The sequence below is a fragment of the Pleurodeles waltl genome, chromosome 7 (assembly GCF_031143425.1).
Source record: "Pleurodeles waltl isolate 20211129_DDA chromosome 7, aPleWal1.hap1.20221129, whole genome shotgun sequence".
Taxonomy (NCBI): domain Eukaryota; kingdom Metazoa; phylum Chordata; class Amphibia; order Caudata; family Salamandridae; genus Pleurodeles; species Pleurodeles waltl.
The window spans coordinates 1,506,012,377-1,506,036,955 of NC_090446.1; the positions used below are offsets into that span (position 1 = coordinate 1,506,012,377).

At 49.4% G+C, this 24,579-nt stretch overlaps 1 protein-coding gene across 1 annotated transcript in view; it reads left to right on the top strand.

Annotated features, from left to right (window-relative positions):
* LOC138247097 (uncharacterized) overlaps positions 1–24,579 on the top strand; it is a 272,302-nt gene that overhangs the window by 135,709 nt on the left and 112,014 nt on the right. The window contains exon 4 of the mRNA XM_069201840.1: positions 15,859–15,978. Coding sequence (XP_069057941.1) covers positions 15,859–15,978 — 120 coding nt within the window. The remainder of the gene's footprint in view (positions 1–15,858; positions 15,979–24,579) is intronic.

Below are 24,579 nucleotides of genomic sequence, written 5' to 3' on the forward strand. Positions count from 1 at the left end.
AGATCGCTTTTGCTAAGAGAGTTACCAATAGCTAGTCAGTAACTATTCCTTGTTATGCTATGCAGACAGTACAGCTGTACCTGGCATGGAGAAACGAAAGGGTGTCGACAGGCTGTCTCTGTCGTTTATTCCCAATGGAACATGAGGGAGAAGACAGTGGATACTTCAAGCAATTAAACACTCACCTGCCAACAGCATATGTTATTAGTGAAGCTGAGAGCGCACTTCAATTTTTCAACATTGCACTTAATACTAGTTCACCGTAAGCATTCTCAAGTTGGAAGTAGGAAGAGGTGCTGTTTTACCGGCGTCCTTACGCAGCCTCACCTATAGGTGTACACCATATACTGAGCCAGCTTCCTACAAATACCATGTACCCTATCCTACGGGCACTTAGGGCCTATCTTAGGGGTGACTTACCAGGCTTAAAAAGAAAGGTTTAGGCCTGTCAAAAGAGCTATTTTGACATGTCCAATTTGCAGTTTTAAAACTGCCATCCCAGTCTGCAGTGGCAAGCTTATAGTAATGTTTTCACTTCGTCACTGTAGTGGAGGAACAATAATGGCTGCAGTACGCTAGTGACACTTAACCTACTGGCCTCACAGAGTACCATATGCTAGGGACTTATAGGTAAGTCAAACTTGCCAATCCAGTATTAGCCACTTGCACATTTCCTTATGGGTTAGAGCACATACACTGTCCGCTGGATGTCAGCGCCCTGGTGCTCAGTCGGTAAACAGCAATAAGTCTAGCAAAAAGTATGGCAAAAAAGTGGGGGTGAGCCACCAACATAGCCTTTCCTCACAATGTGTGGTTGGGTTTTCTTGTAGGGGATTTCCATTTATAGTCATAAGCACTGAACAGTACCGCCCAATGCAGGGACCCTGGGACACTTTTTAACAATATATTTTCTTAAGTGCAGATATTTGCTTTTCTTCGGAAAGGCCTGCAGAGTTACTTAAGAGAGAAAAAAATTATGCAGCCGATAGGAACAGGCTATAGTGGACCAATTATTCATCTTGCACTTACAAAAGGGTCCAGGAGATTATATATGTAAATAAATTCTTTTTTTTTGTAAAACAGCATAAATGTCTTTCACAAACCCTTTTTTGGTAGAAAAGAGAGAGTAACATAGGCCAATGTACCTATACTATATATTTGGAGTATACAAGAACATACTCCCCGTCAAGAGCTACATCTGGTTCTCCTCCGCCAGCGCCCTCTCATCAACCACTTCTTCCACCACTACTTCCACCTCAACCTCTGCCTCCAGCACCAGTTATTCCATGAGGTCTACAACTCCCTCTAGATTGCACCCTCATTCTAGGCACCACCATAACAGCTCAACACTCATCTCCATCACTGGGAGTTACAGGTAAGAAACTGTTCCTTCTCAGATAGGGGATTTCCATTTGTAGTCATAAGCACTGAATAGATTATCAAGCCCATCCCTATTTAAGGCGGTAGAGAGGACAAAGAGGGTAAATTTGTTGAGTTTTAAGCAAATAGATTTCTGAGGATGGCTTGTCCTACTTGAGCATCTGCTATAGCATCAGAATCCAGCCAGTAATGTTTGCTAAAATTATGGACAGATCACTATGCGAATATCTGGGATTCGGAAATTTTTCAGTAAAGTGGCTGTAACAGCTTTACCTCTAGTGGGGTGTGCTTTAGGCTTAGCTGATAATGTCTTGTTAGCTTTTTGACAGCAAAACAGGATGTAGGAAACTATCCATTAGGAGATTGATTATTTAGAAGTGGCCAAGTCTATATGGACTGGACCATAGTTAATAAACAATTAGTTCAATCTGCAGATGTCTCGTGTCCTATTGTGGTAGAATTTCAAAACTCTCCTCACATCCAGGGAATTAAGAGATCTTTCAGCTGGAGTAGAGGGATTCTGAAATAATGTTGGTAGTGATATGGTCTGATTAACATTAAAATCTGAAATAACCTTAGGAAGGAATTTCAGGTGAGTGCTCATAACCACTCTAATAGAATGGAAGACTGTATGGTTTGTGAGAACAAAGTGCTTGGATCTCGCTAACCCTGCAAGCTGATGTTATTGCTACATGGAAAGCTGCCTTCCTCGAGAGGTGTTGCAGGGAGTCTCTGTGAACAGGGTCAAAGAGATCCTGTGTAATATGAGAGAGTACAATGTTAAGTTCCCAGGAAGGTGAAGGGCGCCTAATGGGAGGGAAAACCTTTTACACACCTTCTAAAAAATTCTTGATGACGTGGATTTCAAAAACAGAGGTTTGTGAAGGACTTTTTCTGTGGCTAGTATGAGCTGAAAGTTGAACCTTTATGGAAGAGAATTGCAGGTTAGATTTTGTCAGATGGAGTAAGTATGGAAGAATGATATCTTCCTGGCAAGACGTAGGGTCCACGTACTTAGAGGATTTCCAGATGCAAAATCTCTTCTATTTGGAGGCCTATGCGGAACATGTTGAAGACTGCTTAGCCTCTCTTAGGACGTCCATACAGTCTTGCAGCAGATTTATGTGTCGGAACTGTACTAGCTCAGAAGCCATGCTGCCAAATTCAAAGAGGAGAGATTGGGGTGTACCATCTGGCCTCCAAACTTCATTAGCAGGTCTCTTCTGCATGGTAGCTTGAGATGTGGAAGGAGAGACTGGTAAAGGAGGTTTGTGAACCACCATTGACATGGCCACTCCAGAGCTATTAGGATCAACTTAGCCCTCGAGTGGGACAGCTTGATGAGGACTGATGGAATCCGTAGAAAAGCATAAAGAAATTTGCCGGACCAGTTGATCAATAGGGCAACCCACAGCGTGCCTGGTTAGAAGTAGTTCAAGGTGAAGTTTCTCCAGTTTTTGTGTTCTGCGGTGACAAACAGGTCGATGGTGCCCAACAGATGAAAGGTATTGTGAACGATGACGTTGTGTAAGACTCGCTCAAAGTTGTCTTGTAGAATCCTGCTGAGAAAGTCTGCTGAGCATTTTGTACACCTGAAAGGTGAGTTGCGTTGATGGTTATTTCCCTGGCTGAGATCCATTTCCGGACTGCCTGGGGCTCATGTGACATAGGCCTGTCATCACCCCTCCTCCCCTCCCCCCGCTTGTTGAGGTAGTACATGATGATTGTATTGTCTGAACAAGCAGGGAGTGGGATCTGAAATACTTTTTTTTTTTTTTATAAAGATTTTTATTTATTTTGAATAGATAAAACAAAAACAAAGCACAATAAGAAAAAACACAATATACCAACAATTACAAATACTGATACAAATACAAATACCGACATCCTGGCGCCCGTGTTGGGCCATATCATGTGTCACATCCGACTTGTTCATCCTTTTGGTCATGGGACCCTCGTGAGTTCCATGAGATTTGGGATGAGACTTAGAGTCTGAGTTTGATCCCACCACCACAGCACACGGTCTGTGATCTCTATTGTTATGTTGACTGATAGAGTTCAGCATCGTCATCACCTCGTATGTCGTAGGTTTGACCCTTCTATCGTTATTAAACAGGGATTGTAGTTATTTGATAGTGTTACCTCGCTCCCGATAAACAGTCTCTTCAGGTGTTACTGGAGAATTCTATTATATCAAGTGGCAAGCAAACTCTCCCAGTTCCCCCACACTCTATTGTACTTGTCTGGGCACCCCCTCACCTCGTACACAAGTTTTTCACATCTTGCACACCAGTCCATTCCTCGCCTCCATTTGGCGAGGGTCGGCGCTTTTACGGCTTTCCATTCTGACATGATGTCTCTTTTTGCAACCATGCAGGCCACTCCCAGGAAGGTTCGATTCGCTCTACTTAGTCCCATCTCGCTCATGGCCCCTAGCAAAAGTGGTATCGGGGATAACTCTATCGCGGTTTGCAAAACCTCAGAGATCTCCCCCAAGATTGATCCCCAATATGTCTCTATATTTGGGCAAGCCCAAGTCATATGAAAGAAGTCGGCTCCCGGTTGAGAGCAACGGGGGCGCTCGTCTGTGGAGCGGAGATTAGCCTGGTGAAGCCGTTTAGGGGTGAGGTAGGCTGAGTGTAAGTAAAGGGTTTGTAGTAACTGGAATCGTGTAGATATGGCCAGCGTTCGGGGGGGCTGCTAGAGCTTCTCTCCAATCTGCGTCTTCTATGGCTCCCACCCATCCCTCCCATTTCTGGCGAAGCTTCTCAAGGGGGGGGATGTGTTTGCCAGGATAGCACAGTAGAGCTGGGAGATACCCCCCCTTGTTTAGGTGTCCCATCATGACCTTCGCCTCGAGTGGACTGTATTCTGGTATGTTGTCTCCTGGTCTTAAGTGTACTAATAAAGCATGTCTGAGTTGTAGGTACTTGTGAAATTGTGTATTATTTAGAGAGTATATTTTCTGAAGTTCCTCAAAGGACTGGATTTGTGAATCTCCCTAAATGTCACCCAGTGTAGATATTCCTATGGTGTCCCACTTTCGGAACCCCTCTAGTGCGGCTACTTCCCTCAGCCATCTCCCCTGCCAAAGAGGAGTCTGCTGTGTTAGCCGAGGCCACCACCCCGTGACCTTCTGTGCCGCTCGCCACCCTGTCAACACCAGTCTGGTAACCTCAGGGATGGTCTGCGAAATCGCTCCCCGTATAGAGCATTGAAAACTCCGTTGTAGCCGATCGCCTGGAGCTCTAGTCTATATGCGGGGTCGGTCCAGCCTCCTGACATACAATCGTTAATTACCAGTAGGCGCATGGCCAAGTAATAAAAATAGATATTAGACATTCCGAATCCCCCTTTATAGATGTCTCTTTGACATGTGGCAAGGGTTAATTTGGGCCGAGAGCCGTGCCATAGAAATTGGCGTGCAGTTGTCTCGATCTCGTTAAACCATTTCCGAGGGATTGGGTGTGGGAAGTTTTGCAACTGGTATAGGAAGCTGGGGAGTATCATCATCTTGTACAATGCGATTCTGCCCAGCCTGTTGAGTGGTAAATTCCGCCAGCGTTGAAGATCTTTTTTGGACTTTTTAATGAGTGGCGTGATATTTAGTTCCCATGTTAGTTCCGGGAGCAGAGTTATATGTACCCCTAGATATTTAAAACTGTTTCGGCGGATTGGTATGTTTTCTTGCCAACTTATGCATTCTCTAGAGGGGTGTAAGGGTATCAGTATGGATTTACTGGGATTTAGTGTTAGGCCAGAGGCCTGTGAGAAGAGGTCCAGGAGTTCTAAGACACGTGGGCCACTTGCCGCTGGGTTGGAAAGGTAAATGAGGACGTCATCCGTGTACAGTGCTATCCGGCCGTGTACAGTGCTATCCGGTCTTCCGGGCTCGTGGGCCACGCCCAGCCCGTTATCAATGGGTCTTCTCTCAACATTGTGGCCAATGGCTCAATCGCGAGGGCGAAGAGCAATGGCGACAACGGACATCCCTGACGGGTTCCGCGACGGATAGGGAAAGGATCAGAAGTCACTCCGTTTACCTGGATGCGGGCGGTTAGGTTAGAGTAAAGTAGTTTTACAAGTCCTTGGAATTTGGGTCCAAATCCATTCTTTCCCAGGACTTGTTCCAGATATGACCAGTCCACCGTGTCAAAGGCCTTCTCGAAATCTACTAGGAGGACGACGAGGGGGGACCCAGCCAGGGTGCCGCGCTGAGCCAGTGCGACTTGCAATCTCCTAATGCAGTGTCTGGTGCTGCGAATGGGCATAAAGCCACACTTATCCGGATGTACCAGTGTGGGGAGCACCGCTTTCAATCTTGTAGCGAGTAGGGTTGATAGTACCTTGATCTCGGCATTCAGTAGAGAGATTGGTCTATAGGCCGAGAGGTCACGCAATGGGGGTTGAGTCTTTGGGATCACCACTATTGTGGCCTGGTCTATTCCAGTGGGGAAGTGCCCGCTTTCCTCTGCTTCATTAAGCATGTTAAGTAGATGAGGGCTTAATATGTCTCCGCATCTATTGTAGAACTCAGCCGGAAAGCCGTCCGGTCCGGGCGTCTTATTTGTCGCCAGGCCGGCTATTGCCGTCGCAATTTCGGCCAGGGTTATGGCTTCATCCAGCTTCACTCTGGTCGCCTGTGGAATAGTGGGGAGAGTGATGTGCAGGAGGGGGGACTCCATTTCAGCTATCGGACGGTGACGCACCGCGTATAATTGGGTGTAGTAGGAGGCGAAGCTCCCTGCAATTTCACTGGGGGTTCTCATGATCAAGCCCGTCTCGCTCGCAATCTCAGGGATAACTCTGTTGGCTAGTGGGCGCGTGGCCAACCAGTGTAGGAGTTTGCCGTTCTTATCCCCCCAGCCATACACACGGGCTGCTGATGCCCTCCAGGCATTCTTTGCGACCTCAAGCACCAGTTGCTTTATCTCCTCTCTAATCGCCGTGGGGGACGCGCTCCCCAATCGGATCTGTACTAGGGAGTGGTCTGAAACTCCCCGGGGTAGTATCTCCGCACCGGTGACTTTAGAGATATCTAGCGCAGGCATGAACACCATGTCAATTCTTGCCTGAGAGTGGTGAGCCGCCGATGTATGTGTGTACTGCCGTGCCCTGGGGTGCCATGTTCTCCATACCTCACATAGCCCCAATTCTGCCATCCATCCGATTAAGTTGGATGCTCTCCCGATTCGGACGGAGGAGATGGGTCCGGATACGTCTATCTTGGGGTCTAAGACAGCGTTAAAATCTCCTCCTACAAGTGTGAGTCCCTGCGGGAGGGCAATGAGTGTTCAGCGGAGACTTAGCAAGAAGGTGTCAAAGCTGGCTGGGGGAGAGTATGCACATATGTAGTTAACCGTTGAGCCGTGTAAAGTACCGGTCACCGTTACGAATCTACCCTGCGGGTCCGATATAGTTGAGGTAACTACTTTAGGCAGTGAGCGATGGAATAGAATGGCCACCCCCCTAGAGCCTCTTGCGAAGCCTGCATGAAACACCTTGTCAAACCCCCCGCGCCAAAATGGGGCACTTGGTTCCAAGTAGATGGGTCTCCTGTAGGAGGACCACAGAAGGGGAGTATCTGCGCAACGTACTAAACACTGCGGATCTTTTTATTTTATCTAAAAGGCTATTAACATTCCATGAGAGAATCTGTGTCGGTGAGGGACTTACTTGTACCTTGTCTGTGTGGTGGGAAATTGGGGGTTCGACCCGGGACCCATCGGTGGACGTATTGCCTGAAAAGGATCTGTATGGTGTATGTCGGTAATACTACAATAACATCATAATCACTACACTAAGCCCTAATGTGAGCTTTAAACACCCCAACTTCCCCCCACCCCATACTTCCACCCTCGAAGCATCTGTCGCCCTAAAGCCCAACCGGGGCAATACAGCCGTGTAGACTGTCATTGACTGGAGTGGTGTACCCCTCCTGAGTGTCGGATCAATTGCAATTCGTTAGTGAGAAACCCCCACCCTTAGTGAAGTCATTGGAGTGTATATCAGAGTATTGACATCAACGTGACCTTGTTTCAGTTGTGTAGGGCGGTGCCTGGCGCCACCGGCCGGTCTCCGCGATCCAGAGTCCAGCATGAGTGGGGTCCTCATCAGCCAAGGTCAGGGGATTGGCTCAGGTGATCATCAGTCTTTGACTCTTCTGTGACTTGGTCCCCCGGGCAGTCCGCCGGATCTCCTCCCGATGGAGGGTCTCGTGTAGGGTGGGAATCCCCCTCCGGTCGGGTGTTGGAACCTCTGAGCCCACCTCGCCTAGATCTGGTACGTTTTCGGCTCCTGCGCGTATCCACTCATACGACTGATCTCGTCCCACAGGAGTCCTCAGGTGGACCGGTTGGGCCTCGGCGGTATCCCAGGCCTTCTTCCGTCAGCCAGTCCCACGCCTCTTCGGGCGTTTCAAAGAAGTGTGCCTTATCGGCCAGGATTACCTTAAGGCGAGCTGGGAAGAGGAGCATATAAGAGAGCTGCATCGCTCTCAGCTTCTGTTTCACTTGCTCGTATGATCGGCGCTTAGTTTGGACTTCACGGGCGTAGTCCGGGAAAACCAGGATTTTCTGATTGTCCCAGAGGAGGCCAGGGGAGCGTCTAGCCTCCCTGAGGACGGCATCGCAATCTTTAAAGTTGAAGAAGCGTGCAATCATGGGTCGCCGAGGGCCTCCCAGCGGAGGTCGCGGTGCCAGGGCCCTGTGTGCTCGTTCTATCGCAAACCATGGTGAAAGAGTTCTCCGGCATCCAGGATTTAATCCAGTTTTCCAGAAATTCGACAGCTTTGCCATCTTCAGCTCCCTCTGGTACGCCAACGAAGCGCAGGTTGTTGCGTCTGGAGCGGTTCTCAGCATCTTCAGCTCTGCAGTGGAGTTCTCCAGTTCGTGTTTGCAGTTGGGCCACCTTGGATCTTAGTTCAGTCAGGTCATCCTCTGCCTGTGAGACTCGGGTCTCAACTTCCGTAATTCGGCCCACTGCGTTTCTAAGGTCTTGTCTCACGAGGCCCTTCTCTTCTCTCACCTCTCTAATTTTGGATTCCACTGCTCGGTGTGAGGTTTGGATTGCAAGTAGGATAGTGTTGACCCCTTCTGCGCCCTGATCTGTAGATGGAGCATCGCCCCCCGGTTCGGGAAGCCGCTGGCGTGGTAAATTGATCAATTCTCTGTTGGGATGGTTGTGTCTGCTTGGAAGCTCTGTCTTTGCCCATGATGTTCGAGGAGCAAAGCGGGCGTAGTTACGCCCCCGTGGGGTTAAGGCCCAGTTGTGCCAGCTCCGAGTCAAGTTTGGTCCGCTAGGGGCCCAAGGGTCGGGCAGTCTCCAACGGAGGGGGCATCAGGGCCTCCAGTTATTTCTTGGAGGAAATAAAGCCAATTGCGTTAGCTCACTGTGGCCCCGGGGTCAGGGTGATCAGTGGGGGTTCTCCTTCCCTCCAGATCAAGAGCCAAGGGGGGTGGTAGATTTCTCAGCCACTGTGGTCTCTCTCCAGGCCTCCCCAATACTATTTCTGTACTCTCGGCGAGTATCGTGGCGGGTCCCAGGAAGCTGGTGCCTCACCTGGATGCAAGGCAGCTGACGACCCTTTCCAGCGTCCGGGTCTCAGTTGCCTCAGTCTTTGAACGGGAGGGTGAGGGGTCTCTTGATGCTCCCTGTGGCTCCCCAGCTGGGCCCGCGGGTCAGGAATCGCCCCACGGTGAGCCAGGGTTTTCTTTAGTCGTTGGGTTAACTCACTGAAACGAAGTCCCTTTTAAAAAATCGTCAGTTCCACCTCGCTCCTCGTTGCTTCCTCACTATCACGTCTCCCCAGCTCCTCGTGTCCAGTCGCCATAGGGAGGTGATCGCGTCTCAGATGCTCTGCTTTTCGGGCAGCGGACCGGCGGCACCCTCAGTCAGGGAGACCTTCATTTTGTGGCCTATGCTCGGCCGGGCCTGGCTGCGCCGCATCGCCAGCCTCCTCCAGGTCCTCGGGGCTATGGCTCCAAGGGCGCCCCCCCCCGGCTCCTTCCCCCTTGTTGGTGTCTTCACGGGCGGTGCCAGGTTCAAGGGCGCGGCCCCCTCCGCCTCCTTCCCCCCCGGATGGCGTCTTCACGGGCAGTGCCCAGCCCTCCAGGTGTCGAGGACCCGGTCACACCCAGGGTAGGTTGCTCGCAGAGCCCCACGGATCCGGCCTCACTCGCCTTTCGCTCGGTCGCTTCTCCCTTTCCGAGGAGCCGGAGTGGGGAGGCACCTCCCGCCGCATCTCAGCGGCTCCGGCAGCTTCTGTCCAGCAACGCCCGCTCAGGACCCCAGCTCCGGCCCGGAGCATCGGGCGGTTCCTCTTCGAGGCGTGGCCCGGTCCACGGGACGGCCTCTTTCCAGCCTCCCACGGCACCTCAGAACTCCGGACTCACGCCCACCAGATCCGGGAACCACCAAGGCAGCCCTCACTTGCAGATGGGATTTAAAAGAATTCTGTGCAGTGGCAGGTTTCGGATGGATGACGGAGGGGTCCAGAGCACTCTTAGAGTGCGACCGCCATCTTGACGTCCGTAGCCACGCCCCCTGAAATACTTTTAAGGCTAGATGGACTGCGCTTACCTCCAGTAGATTTGATATGGTATGTCGTCTCCCTCTCTGACCATTTGCCCTGGGTTTGGAGATGATCCATGTAAGCTCCCCTTCCCAGTGGTGAGGCATCTATTTCTATTGTTTGAGGAGGAACCTCCTGATGAAGTCATCCCCCGAAGCAAGTTCTTTGGGAGCACCACCATTTCCGGGTCAGCTTTGCATGACGAGACAGCACTATCCTGTCTTACCAATTGCCTGTCAGTTGGTCCTACTGGGCCTCAAGACATTTCTGCAGAGGTTGCATGTGGAGACGAGCATTTGATGTGAGGAAGATGCAGGAAGCCATTGAGACAAGGAAAGAGGATACTATTCTCACTGTTGGACGGTAAGCTGTCATGAGAGGGTGACATTTCCGAAGGATTGATAAAAGTCTCTTCTCTGAAGGACACACTCTTGCTTGTATTGTATTGATAGAAGCTCCCAGATAATGTAAGGTTTGAATCGGGACATAAATTGATTTGGAGAATTTAACATGAAGGCCTAACCTTTGGAGGAGACTGCAAGTCCAGTTGTAGTGAAGCTAAGCTTCTTGAGATGTTGACACCTTGATTAGCCAATTGCTTAGGTAGGGGTAGATGAATAATTTTTGCTTCCTGAGATGGGCAGCCACAACTTCCATGCACTGAGAGAATGTCCTGGGTGCTAACATGAAACCAAAATGAAGTACTTTTTTACTGGTAGTGGTCTTCTACCACTCCGAACCTCAAGAACGTCCGATGCTTTTTGGCAATTGGAATATGGAAGTATGTGTCTTGAAAGGTCGATGAAACAGAGACAATCCTCCTGGTGTAATTGGGGATAGATTTGGTGTAATTACATCATCCATACCTTTTCTCACCAAATCCACTTGTTGGCTGTTTTTGAGGTCGAGTATGGATCTGAATTCATTCTTGTCTTTCTTTTTCACCAGAAAGTACCTGGAATTAAATGCCTGTCCCTCGTTGGTGGTAAGGAAAAGGTTCCACCACTTGCTTTTGTAAGAAGATGTTGACTTTCTCCCCTAATAGCATGAGTTGAAATCTGGACGGTTTTGGAAGGGTAGAATTTGGGAGAACCTGAGACAACATCCATTTTGTAAAATATTCAGAACCTAGGTGTCTTTTGCTATGTTTTGCCACTCTTGCCAGATAAGAGGATATGCTTCCCCCCACCGGAGTGGGTAACAGAACAGGGGGATGTAATAACTCAGGGTTTTGTTGCAGATGGTTGCTTGCCTCCTTTAGCAGTCTTCTGGGTGGATCTACCCCTGGACTGCTTTCTTTTGTATGGGTGGTAAGGGACTTGTTGTCTTCTGCCACTTCGTTGGTGCCCTCAGAAGGGTTTGAACTCTGAGAGTAGTACCATCGTTGGTAGGGACGGAAATATTTTCTCTGTTCTCTGGATCTTTCGAAGCCAACTGCTTTGAGAGTCTCCATTTCTGCCTTCATTCTTGCCATCTCATCATTGGTGTGGCTTCCGAATAAAGTGGTACCAGAGAATGGGAGATTTAAAATTCTCTGTTGTGATTCTGGCAGGAGGGAGGTAAGGCGAAGCCAAGAGCGCCTCTGGAAAACGGCCCTGTGGCAGTACTCATGTGCTGCTAGTAGTGAAGAATCTACAGCAACAGTAATTCTTAATTGTCTTCTCGCTTATCTCATGGAAGATGGTCAACAAAGTTTTGCATAGAGCCCCAAAGAGCCTTGTCATACCTGTCTAAAAGGGTGGTAGTGCTTGCCGCTGTCGTAATGGTTGCTGTTGTTCTGCAGATCTTCTGACCCACTGAGTCGAACTCTGAGTTTCCTTATCAGGAGAAACTGTTGGAGTGGGAGTAGTGGCATGATGTTTCTTTGTTGCAGTGGCAGAGTCTTGTGTCGGGTCTGTACGTATAAAGACAGGATCCCACTCCGGAGGACAGTTTTTTTTCTGAACCCATGATGGGCCTGGCTTGACAAAGGCTGGCGTAAAAAGATGTCCATAGCTGGTTCTAACATTCCTAGCACTTGTGGTAGCTAAGGCCTTGATGCTGACCTATATTGTAGGGTCTAAAAGATTACTGATGTCAACGATGTTGGAGATGTCTTCGCAATATGAAGTTTTGCAGCTCCCCTCACTAAGACTTCCTGAAAAGTGGTGCTATCATCCACTGGTGATATGTGTGGAGGTGGGGAGTCTTAAAGTGTTGGAGAGTATCATCCTGTAGTAGAGGATGATGTATCCATAATGTCTGGACTGAGATTTTCTTGAATGGTGAGGATGATATGAGCGCCTGGTTGATTGAGATGAGCGCCTTGAGCTGTGATGGTTGTGCCTGTGATGGTTGTGTCTAGAATGATGGGACAATCTGGAGCGAGTTGTAGACCTCGGTGGAACAACTGGTGCTGGAGGCAGAGGTGGAGGAAGTGGTTGAGGATAGAGCGCTGGCAGAGGAGAACCAAATGTAGCTCTTGAAGGGGAGTATTTTCTTGTATACTCCGAATCCTGAGAAGTATAGATAACCTCCTCTGACTTCTTGCCCCCTGTAGCCCTGAGGATGTTTAAAAGGTCTTCAGTGTCAACCTCCTATGCCTCGACTTTGACCTGATTGTCGACGGTGATAGACTTACGCATCTCAATGTCAGTATGGATCTCAGCGTCGATTTTGAAGAAAAAAGCCAAAATGTGCTCAATGCTCCAAAGTCTTGTCAGCAGGAACCGGAAAAAAGAACTGAAGCAACTTCCACCTGCTCAGCATGATGGAATCCTGGTGGTCTCTTGGTTCTTAAAGACACAGCCTCTATTTTAACTCATATAATGACCGCCTACGGGATATTCTGCCCTATGTAACTTCCTCTCTCCTACCAAAAAAGGGTTTGTGAAAGACATAGGGCCTCATTCTCACCCTGGCGGTAATTACCGCCAGGGCGGAGGTCGGCGGTAGCACCGCCAACAGGCTGGCGGTGCTCCGCCGGGCATTCTGACCGCGGCGGTACAGCCGCGGCCAGAAGCGGAAAGCCGGCGGGCTACTGCCGACTTTCCGCTGCCCGTCTGAATCCTCCATGGCGGCGGAGCGCGCTCCGCCGCCATGGGGATTCAGACACCCCCTACCGCCATCCTGTTCATGGCGGCTCTCCCGCCATGAACAGGATGGCGGTAGGGGGTGCCGCGGGGCCCCTGGGGGCCCCTGCCGTGCCCATGCCAATGGCATGGGCACGGCAGGGGCCCCCGTAAGAGGGCCCCAAAAAGTATTTCAGTGTCTGCCCAGCAGACACTGAAATACGCGACGGGTGCAACTGCACCCGTCGCACCTTCCCACTCCGCCGGCTCAATTCTGAGCCGGCATCCTAGTGGGAAGGTTGATTTGCCCTGGGCTGGCGGGCGGCCTTTTGGCGGCCGCCCGCCAGCCCAGGGCAAATGTCAGAATCACCGCCGCGGTCTTTCGACCGCGGTGCGGTGTTCTGACGGCGGTACCTTGGCGGACGGCCTCCGCCGTCCGCCAAGGTCAGAATGACCGCCATAATGTTTTACAAAAACAACATGAAATTATATACATATATAGGGGGTCATTTTGACCCCGGCGGGCGGCGGTCGCCGCCCGCCTGGAGGGAACCGCCATATGGCCGCTCCGCGGTCCAAAGACCGCGGAGGCCATTCTGGCTTTCCCGCTGGGCTGGCGGGCGACCGCCAGAAGGCCGCCCGCCAGCCCAGCGGGAAACCCCTCCCCATGAGGAAGCCGGCTCCGAATGGAGCCGGCGGAGTGGGCATGTGCGACAGGTGCAGTTTGCACCCGTCGCGTATTTCAGTGTCTGCTAGGCAGACACTGAAATACACAGTGGGGCCCTCTTACGGGGGCCCCTGCCGTGCCCATGCCATAGGCATGGGCACGGCAGGGGCCCCCAGGGGCCCCGCGGCACCCCCTACCGCCATCCTGTTCCTGGCGGGCGAACCGCCAGGAACAGGATGGCGGTAGGGGGTGTCAGAATCCCCCATGGCGGCGCAGCAAGCTGCGCCGCCATGGGGGATTCCAAGGGCAGCGGTAAACCGGCGGGAGACCGCCGGTTTACCCTTTCTGGCCGCGGCAGAACCGCCGCGGTCAGAATGCCCTTTGGAGCACCGCCGGTCTGTCGGCGGTGCTCCCGTGGCTGGTGACCCTGGCGGTCACCGGCCGCCAGGGTCTGAATCAGGCCCATAGTCTCCTGGCCCCATTTTAAAGTACAAGATGAAGAATTGGGCCGTAGCCTGTTCCTATAGGCTGCATAATATTTTAATCTCTCAAGTGACTGCAGGCCTTTCTGAAGAAAGGTGATAATCTGCACTTAAGAAGATATATTGTGAAAAAGTGTTCCGGGTCCCCGCGTGTGGGCAGTTCTATTCAGTGCTTATGACTGATGCAAATTCCCCTATGGCAGAACTGGAGCTACAGGTAAGAAACTATTCCTTTTATCCCATCCCTTAAGCATTGGATTCATTAAAATTAAAAGAAAGGTGCATTTAAATTTTTTTTTAGCTGAGCTGCTTTCTCCCTCCTTGGAATGTAGACTCATAGGTAAGTGAAAGAGGTAAGTGCTAAGGAAAAGAGGTAAGTGCATTCACCCCTCCAAAATGAAATAAAGCTGTGTCACCCTCCTCACTTTTGAAGGCAGTGGAGAAGCTTCATGTGTGATAGTGCATGATATAACTTCTCCAGGAGAGCTGACTGCTGTCATAATTACATGATAGCCTATCTGTTATGTTGTTGTCCCAAAGCACGCCCAGACGTTAACCTGGACCTTGGCTAAGGTTGATGTATCAGGTCACTATATCCTAGCAGCCCCTGTATTCCCAGACAAGGTCGTGGTTATATGGAGGATTGGCCAAACTGCTTGTGGGTTTTTTTTCTCTTTAAGCGTGTATACACTATTTTTATAATGACCCATTGCTGAGTGGTACTTCTCTGAAGACCAAACCTGGACATTCGTGGTTGATGTCGGAATATTATCCTTAATTATTATTTTTTTATACACTTTTTGGCCCCTCTATATCTGTCAGGAGTGCGAAATGCTTCACGTTAGCATGCACTTACAGGTACTGAAGCTAGGTCTTGCTGACTCGTATTGTTATTATAGTTCTTTGATGGTTATGCTGAACAGTGTTGCGCTATAGGCTAAGCCAACAAAAAGCATCCGGATTTTAGCGTTAGCAGAGTCAAAGGAGTTAAGAACAAAACTCTTTAGACTGTCTGATCTCAGATGTCGACAAGAACAACATTATAGCACTACTCAATAGGGATGCTCCACCTCTTGTTCTGCCGGACTTTACCTCTTTCGTATGTCACCTCGGTTTCCTTTCAACTATTTACTCTCTAACATGGCACATGCAATGCATAGTGAAATTAAATAACAGTTAGGAAGGGTGGTATTTAAAATATTTCAAACAAAGAATGGCATTGAGAATTGAAGCTATAGTGCCCAAGCATTTTGCTCTGTGTACTCTCATCTTTACCTCTAAGAATAGATTAATGTTCAAAGGAAGGCACTATAACCAGTGGGTACCCCGAGCCTGGGTCTTTATGGGTGTGCAGATGCCGCTTTTAGGCCATGGGAGCTTAGTCTTTGTGGTTCTTTGCAATTTAAATCAACGTGAAATCGGAGTACAAAAGGACTCCAATAGCATGAACTCTGACCTTTTATCTATGATGTCCTGGGGTCACCTCTATTGGACCCAAAACTGAGCACCAAGTGTACCCCAATTTGCACTTGACCCTCAGGGTAGCGAATTGGAACAGTCTAAGCATTTTTCCTATGCACATAAATGAGTCATACATTGTATATTTCTTTCAGTATAATGGTACCGAACCGAATTTCATAACCGTTTCAAAATGTGAAATAAGTTTTGCAATGAGCTAACAAAGAACGTTTTCTACCTCCGTTCTAGGAAGTACCCTCTCCTGTATAAAGTGTAGCGTCGAGGATAAGCTCACCTGCACTGGTCCTCCAGTGATCTGTCAATCAGATTCTAGTGTTTGCATTTCCAAATTGACTCGCACTTTAACTGGTAAGTCTTGGATTAGTGAAGGCATTAGCATTGTTCACATCACTGGCTGTTCATTGAAATGTTTGATCAACAAATTACACCACTTTGTTGATGGTTACCTGAACAATTTATTGAGATGATCTGCTCCTGCTTTCTGAGTCTGTACTTAGGAAGTAATTAGCAGTTTTTGTTTTATGGTCTGCTGTTGTCCATTAATCCGCTCACATTGAGGATGCAGACTCTTGCCTGCTATCCTGCTGAATCGGGCCTGCAAGAAAGTAACTTGTGTTGGTGATGTGACAGTCTCATACAAATGGAAAACCCCAGTCAATGAAACAAAGAGAGAGACTAGACTTACTACAAATGTATCATTAGCTGCCTGAACTTGTGCTTAGTTCCTGTGTGGTATGCACGCCCTGCAGAACCATCAGCAGATTGTGTCCCTTTTGAACTGTTCTCAACCAGCGATCTCAAAAACTCACCATCAAACTGATTTTCGGCACCCTCCTACAAAAAGGAGTTGCCCTGGCTAGTAAATGGCACTGGAAACTAATTCAAAACATGGATGTCCAGGAGACCAGAGCCCGTGGACTCCAGATTATCCATGGCAGTAAAATGTCTTCAAAGAGGGCTCCTTAGGGTTTCTCAGCTGTTAGCGATTCAAGGATAGAATGGGGATAGGGCAGCAACATTCGCTTGCATACAATGATGTTCATAAATGCCAGTATCTTCGCAATAGCTGGTCTTAGTGAGGATCTTTTGTTGTCTGGCAAATCCAGAAACTAAGGGCCAGATGTTCCAAACTTTTTGCACGTCGCAAACAGGGAATTTCACTGTTTGCGACGTGCAAAAAGCCTGGTAACCTGGTTACCGACTCGCAAAACAGGACTGCAAGTCGCAATTAGGAAGGGGTGTTCCTCTTCCTAATTGCGAGTCGCAGCACGATGCTGTATTGTTTTGTGACCGCGGTCGCAAAGCAATCGCAGTTACCACCAGTGTCACACTTCCCCCTTTGTGAATGGCATTAAAAACAGGGCCACTGCCTGCTCTGAAAAAAATGAAATGAAAACGTTTCCTTTTTTAGTTTTGTGATGTATCTCGTTTTCCTTTAAGGAAAACCGGCTGCATTACAAACAAAAAAAACAGCTTTATTTAAAAGCAGTCACAGACATGGTGGTCTGCTGTCTCTAGCAGGCCACCATCCCTGTGAGTGCCGCTACTCACAAGGGGGTCTCAAATTGCGACCCACATTAATTAATATTAATGAGGTGGGCCTTTGCGACCCCCTTGCGAGTCGCAGATGGTGTCAGGGACACCATCCTACATTCTGGATTGCGACTCGCAAATTGCGTGTCGGTCTGACTTGCAATTAGCGAGTTGCAATCCAGATTTTTACTACATCTGGCCCTAAGTTTCCTGCTGCAGTAACTCAGGAACAGTGAGCATGAGTGTGATTGTTGAAATATTCGTATGTTGTGAAAGGGTCATCTGTGTGCTGCGACAAAGCCTAGATGTTGACGTGCATATTTGTAAGGAAATGCCTCCTTGGCATGGTTACCCCCTGACTTTTGCCTTCGCTGATGCCAAGGTATGATTTGAAAGTGTGCTGAGGCCTGCTAACCAGGCCCCAGCACCAGTGTTCTTTCCCTAAAACTGTACCTTTGTCTCCACAGTTGGCACACCCTGGCATCCAGGTAAGTCCGTTGTAACTGGTACCCCTGGTACCAAGGGCCCTGATGCCAGGGAAGGTCTCTAAGGGCTGCAGCATGTCTTATGCCACCCAGGGGACTCCTCACTCAACACATGCACACTGCTTACCAGCTCGTGTGTGCTGATGGGGAGAAAATGACTAAGTCGACATGGCACTCCCCTCAGGGTGCCATGCCAACCTCACACTGCCTATGGCATAGATAAGTCACCCCTCTAGCAGGCCTTACAGCCCTAAGGGTGCACTATACCACAGGTGAGGGCATAGGTGCATGAGCACTATGCCCCTACAGTGTCTAAGCAAAACCTTAGACATTGTAAGTGCAGGTGCAGGGTAGCCATAAGAATATATGGTCTGGGAGTCTGTCATGCACGAACTCCACAGCACCATAATGGCTACACTGAAAACTGGGAAGTTTGGTATCAAACTTCTCAGCACAATAAATGCACACTGATCCCAGTGTACATTTTGTTGTGAAATACACCCATAGGGCATCTTAGAGATGCCCCCTGAAAACATACCCGACTTCCAGTGTGGGCTGACTAGTTTTGCCAGCCTGCCACACACCAGACATGTTGCTGGCCACATGGGGAGAGTGCCTTTTTTCACTCTGTGGCTAGTAACAAAGCCTGTACTGGGTGGAGGTGCTTCTCACCTCTCCCTGCAGGAACTGTAACACCTGGCGGTGAGCCTCAAAGGCTCACCCCCTTTGTTACAGCGCCACAGGGCATCCCAGCTAGTGGAGACGCCCGCCCCCTCCGGCCACGGCCCCACATTTGGCGGCAAAGCTGGTGGAGATAATGAGAAAAACAAGGAGGAGTCACTGGCCAGTCAGGAAAACCCCTAAGGTGCCCTGAGCTGAGGTGACTCTGACTTTTCGAAATCCTCCATCTTGCAGATGGAGGCTTCCCTCAATAGGATTAGAAATGTGGCCTCCTCCCCTCAGGGAGGAGGCACAAAGAGGGTGTAGCCACCCTCAAGGCTAGAAGCCATTGGCTACTAACCTCCCGACCTAAACACATCCCTAAATTGAGTATTTAGGGCCCCCCAGAACCAAGCAAGACAGATTCCTGCAACCTGAAGATGGAAAAGTACTGCTGACCTGAAGCTCTGCAGAGAAGACGGAGACACCAACTGCTTTGGCCCCAGCCCTACCGGCCTGTCTCCCCACTGCAAGAGAAACTGCAACAGCCACGCTTCCCCCAGGGTCCAGCGACCTCTGAAGCCTCAGAGGACTACCCTGCATCTAAAAGGACCAAGAACTCCCGAGGACTGTGGCCCTGTTCCACAAAGACTGCAACTTTGCAACAAAGAAGCAACTTTAAAAGACCACACGTTTTCTGCCGGAAGCGTGAGACTTTCCACTCCACCCGACGGCCCCGGCTCGACCTGCGGAGAACCAACACTACAGGGAGGACTCCCCGGCGACTGTGACCCTATGAGTAGCCAGAGTTGACCCCCCTGAGCCCTCCCAGCGATTCCTGCAGAGAGAATCCAGAGGCTTCCCCTGACCACGACTGCCTGCTTCAAAGAACCCAACGCCTGGTAAAGACTGCACCCGTAGCCCCCAGGACCTGAAGGATCCGACCTCCAGTGCAGAAGCGACCCCCAGGTGGCCCTCTCCCTTGCCAAGGTGGTGGCTACCCCGAGGAGCCCCCCCTTTCCTGCATCGCTGAAGAGACCCCTGGGTCTCCCATTGAAACCTATTGCAAACCTGACACCTGTTTGCACTCTGCACCTGGCCGCCCCTGTGCCGCTGAGGGTGTACTTTTTGTGCTGACTTGTGTCCCCCCGCAGTGTCCTACAAAACTCCCCTGGTCTGCCCTCCGAAGTCACGGGTACTTACCTGCTGGCAGACTGGAACCGGGGCACCCCCTTCACCATTAAAGCCTAGGCGTTTTGGGCACCACTTTGACCTCTGCACCTGACCGGCCCTGAGCTGCTGGTGTGGTAACTTTGGGGTTGCCCGGAACCCCCAACTGTGGGCTACCTTGGACCCAAATTTGAACCCTGTAAGTGCTTTACTTACCTGAAAAACTAACAAATACTTACCTCCCCCAGGAACTATTGAATTTTGCACTGTGTCCAATTCTAAAATAGCTTATTGCCATTTTTGCCAAAACTGTACATGCTATTGTGATGATTCAAAGTTCCTAAGATACCTGAGTGAAATACCTTTCATTTAAAGTATTGTTTGTAGATCTTGAACCTGTGGTTCTTAAAATAAACTAAGAAAATATATTTTTCTATATAAAAACCTATTGGCCTGGAATTGTCTTTGAGTTTGTGTTCCTCATTTATTGCCTGTGTGTGCACAACAAATGCTTAACACTACCCTCTGATAAGCCTACTGCTCGACCACACTACCTCAAAATAGAGCATTAGAATTATCTCTTGTTACCACTATATTACCTCCAAGGGGAACCCTTGGACTCTGTGCACACTATTTTTTACTTTAAAATAGTATATACAGAGCCAACTTCCTACAACGTTCATACATCCTGCGTCAATGGCGGGAGAATCCCCCGAGGAGTGACATTGATTGTGTGACTTATCCTTAAATCAGTTATACCCAGGTTGCTAGTGCCTTCCCTGCATGGTTGGAGAAGTAGGGCTTATAGCAAAGGTGGACTGTTATTGCATGTAATGTCAACCTTGAATGAAGGAAGTTTAAAAAAAATATTCCAATGTTCATACCCACATGATGGAAAATACCCCAGAATTATTGTGTGTTCAAAGGAAACCATAGTACTTCTTTCCAAAATTAGCAATGTCAGCCACTCATTGTTTTAGTTGAAAATATCCCCAAAATTACAATATTCGGAAACCGATTAAAAAATGTAAACAAATTACGAATAATTGAAAACAATTATAATAAGTGTAGGAGGCTGGCCTGGCTTATAGTGGGTACCTGATGGCACTTACACCGTATGCCAGGTCCAGTTATCACTTATTAGTAGATTAGTAGTGTTCTAGCAGCTTAGGCTGAAGGTAGAGGTAGCACAGCAGCTTAGGCTGAACTAGGAGACATGCAAAGTTCCTACTATACCACTTATATCATATAGCACTATATCATAAGAAAACACAATACTCAGAGTTACTAAAAATAAAGGTACTTAAGAAAACACAATACTCAGAGTTACTAAAAATAAAGGTACTTTATTTTAGTGAAAATATGCCAAAAGTATCTCAGAGGATATACTCCCTTAGGAGGTAAGTAGTATACACAAAATATACACACAAACCAAAATCAGGTAAGTAAAACACTTAGAAAAGTAGTGCAAACACTGTAGAACACAATAGACTGCAATAGGCCAAGGGGCAACACAAACCATATCCTAAGAAAGTGGAATGCGAACCACTTAGGGACCCTAGGCCTAGTGTAGTGTGTAGAGGGTCACTGGGAGTGTAAGAAAACACTAAGGGTGTTAATGATACCCCACCCCAAGACCATGAAAAGTAGGAGTAAAGTTACCCTACTTCCCCAGAAACACACTAAAGTTGTGATAAAAGATTCTGCAAAGACAACAACTGACTGCAAAGCACTGAAGACGGATTCCTGGACCTGAGGACATTTAAAGGAAGGGGACCAAGTCCAAGAGACACGAAAGTGTCCAGTGGGCAGGACCACACTAAACCCCGGATGAAGGTGCAAAATGGCTGCCTCCGGGTGGAAGAAGCTGAAGATTCTGACACAACGGAAGATGCCAGGAACTTCTTCTTTGCACAGAAGATGCCCCATGGCGTGCTGGAGGATACAGAGTTGTTTCCCTGCAGAAAGACTGCAAAGATCGCGTTTGAAGAAAATAGGTGCTACCCAGGCCCAGGAAGGACCAGGAGGTCGCCCGTTGGAGGAGGAGACAGAGGGGGCACTCAGCAATACAGAGAGCCCATGCAGAAGCAGGCAGCACTCGCAGAAGCACTTGAACAGGCGTTCAAGAAATCTGAGCACGGCAGTCGTCTCAATACTACAAAGGAGGGTCCCACGAAGCCGGTGGTCATCTCAGCGAGTTGAGCAGTGCAGGACGGAGTGCTGGGGACCGGGGCTATGCGGTGCACGAAGGATTCCTATCAAAAGTGCACAGAAGCCCTAGCAGCTGCAGATCACGCAGTACACAGGATTAGTGTTTGGCATGGGGAGGCAAGGACTTACCTCCACCAAATTGGGACAGAAGGACCACTGGACTGTCAGGGTCACTTGGATCCAGCTCCTGTGTTCCAGGGACCACGCTCATCAAGATGAGGGGGGACCCAGAGGACCGGTGAAGTAGAAGTTTGGTGCCTGCGGTAGCAGGGGGAAGATTCTGTCGACCCACAGGAGATTTTGTCTTGGCTTCTTTAGGAGGCTGGCCTGGCTTATAGTGGGTACCTTGTGGTACTTACACCCTGCGCCAGGTCCAGTTATCCCTTATTGGTAGAATAGAGGTGTTCCTAGCAGCTTAGGCTGATAGAAGGTACCTATGACAAAGCAGCTTAGGCTGAACTAGGAGACATGCAAAGCTCCTACTATACCACTTATATCATATAGCACAATATCATAAGAAAACACAATACTCAGAGTTATTTACAAAAAAAAAAGGTACTTTATTTTAGTGACAATTTGCCAAAAGTATCTCAGAGAATACCCTCACTTAGGAGGCAAGTAATATGCACAAGTTATATGTACACAAACCCAAAACAGGTAAGTAACAGTAAGAAAAGTAGTGCAAACAGTGTAGAATCACAATAGGATGCAATAGGTAGACATAGGCCTAGGGGCAACACAAACCATATACTCCAAAAGTAGAATGCGAATCACGAATGGACCCCAGGCCTATGGGAGGTTGTAGAGGGTCGCTGGGACTGTGAGAAAACAGTAAGGGTGTCCAAAATACCCCACCCCAAGACCCTGAAAAGTAAGAGTAAAGTTCCCCTAATACCCCAGAAAGACACAATAGTCGTGATAGGGGATTCTGTAACAACCACAAGCACCAGCAAAACACTGAAGACAGATTCCTGGACCTGAGGACCTGTAAAGGAAGGGGACCAAGTACAAGATTCGCAATAGTGTCCCGGGGGGGGCAGGAGCCAGGAAACCCCGGATGAAGGTGCATAAGGGCTGCCTCCGGGTGGAAGAAGCTGAAGATTCTGCAACAACGAAAAGGGCTAGGAACTTCTCCTTTGGATGGAAGATGTCCCACGGCGTGCTGGATGTTGGAGAAGTGTTTCCAGGCAGAAATACCACAAACAGACCTTGCTAGCTGCAAGAGTTGCAGTGGTGGTTTTTGGGTGCTGCTGGGGACCAGGAAGGACCAGGATGTCGCCCCTTGGAGGAGGAGACAGGGGGGGGCGCTCAGCAACTCAGAGAGCCCCCGCAGAAGCAGGCAGCACCCGCAGAAGTACCGGAACAGGCACTTAGAAGATCTGGGAACTCCGAGTCACAAAAGGAAGGTCCCACGACGTCAGAGTCCAACTCAGCGGGTTGAGCACTGCAGGACGGAGTGCTGGGGACCCAGGCTAGGCTGTGCACAAAGGAATCCTTGGAGAAGTGCACAGAAGCCGGAGCAGCTGCAAATCACGCAGTACACAGGTTTTCTGTCTGGCATGGGGAGGCAAGGACTTACCTCCACCAAATTTGGACAGAAGGGCCATTGGACTGTGGGAGACACTTGGACCCAGCTCCTGTGTTCCAGGGACCACGCTCGTCCGAATGAGAGGGGACCCAGAGGACCGGTGATGCAGTAATTTGGTGCCTGCGTTGGCAGGGGGAAGATTCTGTTGACCCACAGGAGATTTCTTCTTGGCTTCCAGTGCAGGGTGAAGGCAGACAGCCCTCAGAGCATGCACCACCAGGAAACAGTCGAGAAAGCCGACAGGATGAGGTGCTACAAGGTTGCTGGTAGTCGTCTTGCTACTTTGTTGCGGTTTTGCAGCTGTCCTGGAGAAGTCAGTGGTCGATCCTTGGCAGAAGTCGAAGAAGGAAGTGCAGAGGAACTCTGGTGAGCTCTTGCATTCGTTATCTGAATAATTCTCCAAAGCAGAGACCCGAAATAGCCAGAAAAGGAGGTTTGGCTACCAAGAGGTAAGCACCTATCAGGCGTGGTCTCTGACGTCACCTGCTGGCACTGGCCTCTCAGAGCAGTCCAGTGTGCCCCCAACACCTCTGAATCCAAGATGGCAGAGGTCTGGGACACACTGGAGGAGCTCTGGGCACCTCCCCTGGGAGGTGCAGGTCAGGGGAGTGGTCACTCCCCTTTCCTTTGTCCAGTTTCGTGCCAGAGCAGGGCTGGGGGATCCCTGAACCGGTGTAGACTGGCTTATGCAGAGATGGGCACCATCTGTGCCCATCAAAGCATTTCCAGAGGCTGGGGAGGCTAATCCTCCCCAGCCCTTCACACCTATTTCCAAAGGGAGAGGGTGTAACACCCTCTCTCAGAGGAAATCCTTTGTTCTGCCTTCCTGGGACTGGGCTGCCCATACCCCAGGAGGGCAGAACCCTGTCTGAGGGGTTGGCAGCTGCAGTGGAAACCCCGGAAATGCAATTTGACAGTACCTGTATTTTGTGCTAGAACCCAGGGGATCATGGAATGACAATTCCATGATCTTAGACATGTTACAGGGCCGTGTTTGGAGTTACCATTGTGACGCTACACATAGGTAGTGACCTATGTGCAGTGGACGTGTGTAATGGTGTCCCCGCACTCACAAAGTCCGGGGAATTCGCCCTGAACGATGTGGGGGCACCTCGGCTAGTGCCAGGGTGCCCACACATTAAGTAACTTGGCACCCAAGGTTAGACATATAGGTGACTTATAAGTTACTTAGGTGCAGTGAAAAATGGATGTGAAATAAAGTGGACGTTATTTCACGCAAGCTGCACTGGCAGGCCTGTGTAAGAATTGTCTGAGCTCCCTGTGGGTGGCAAAAGAAATGCT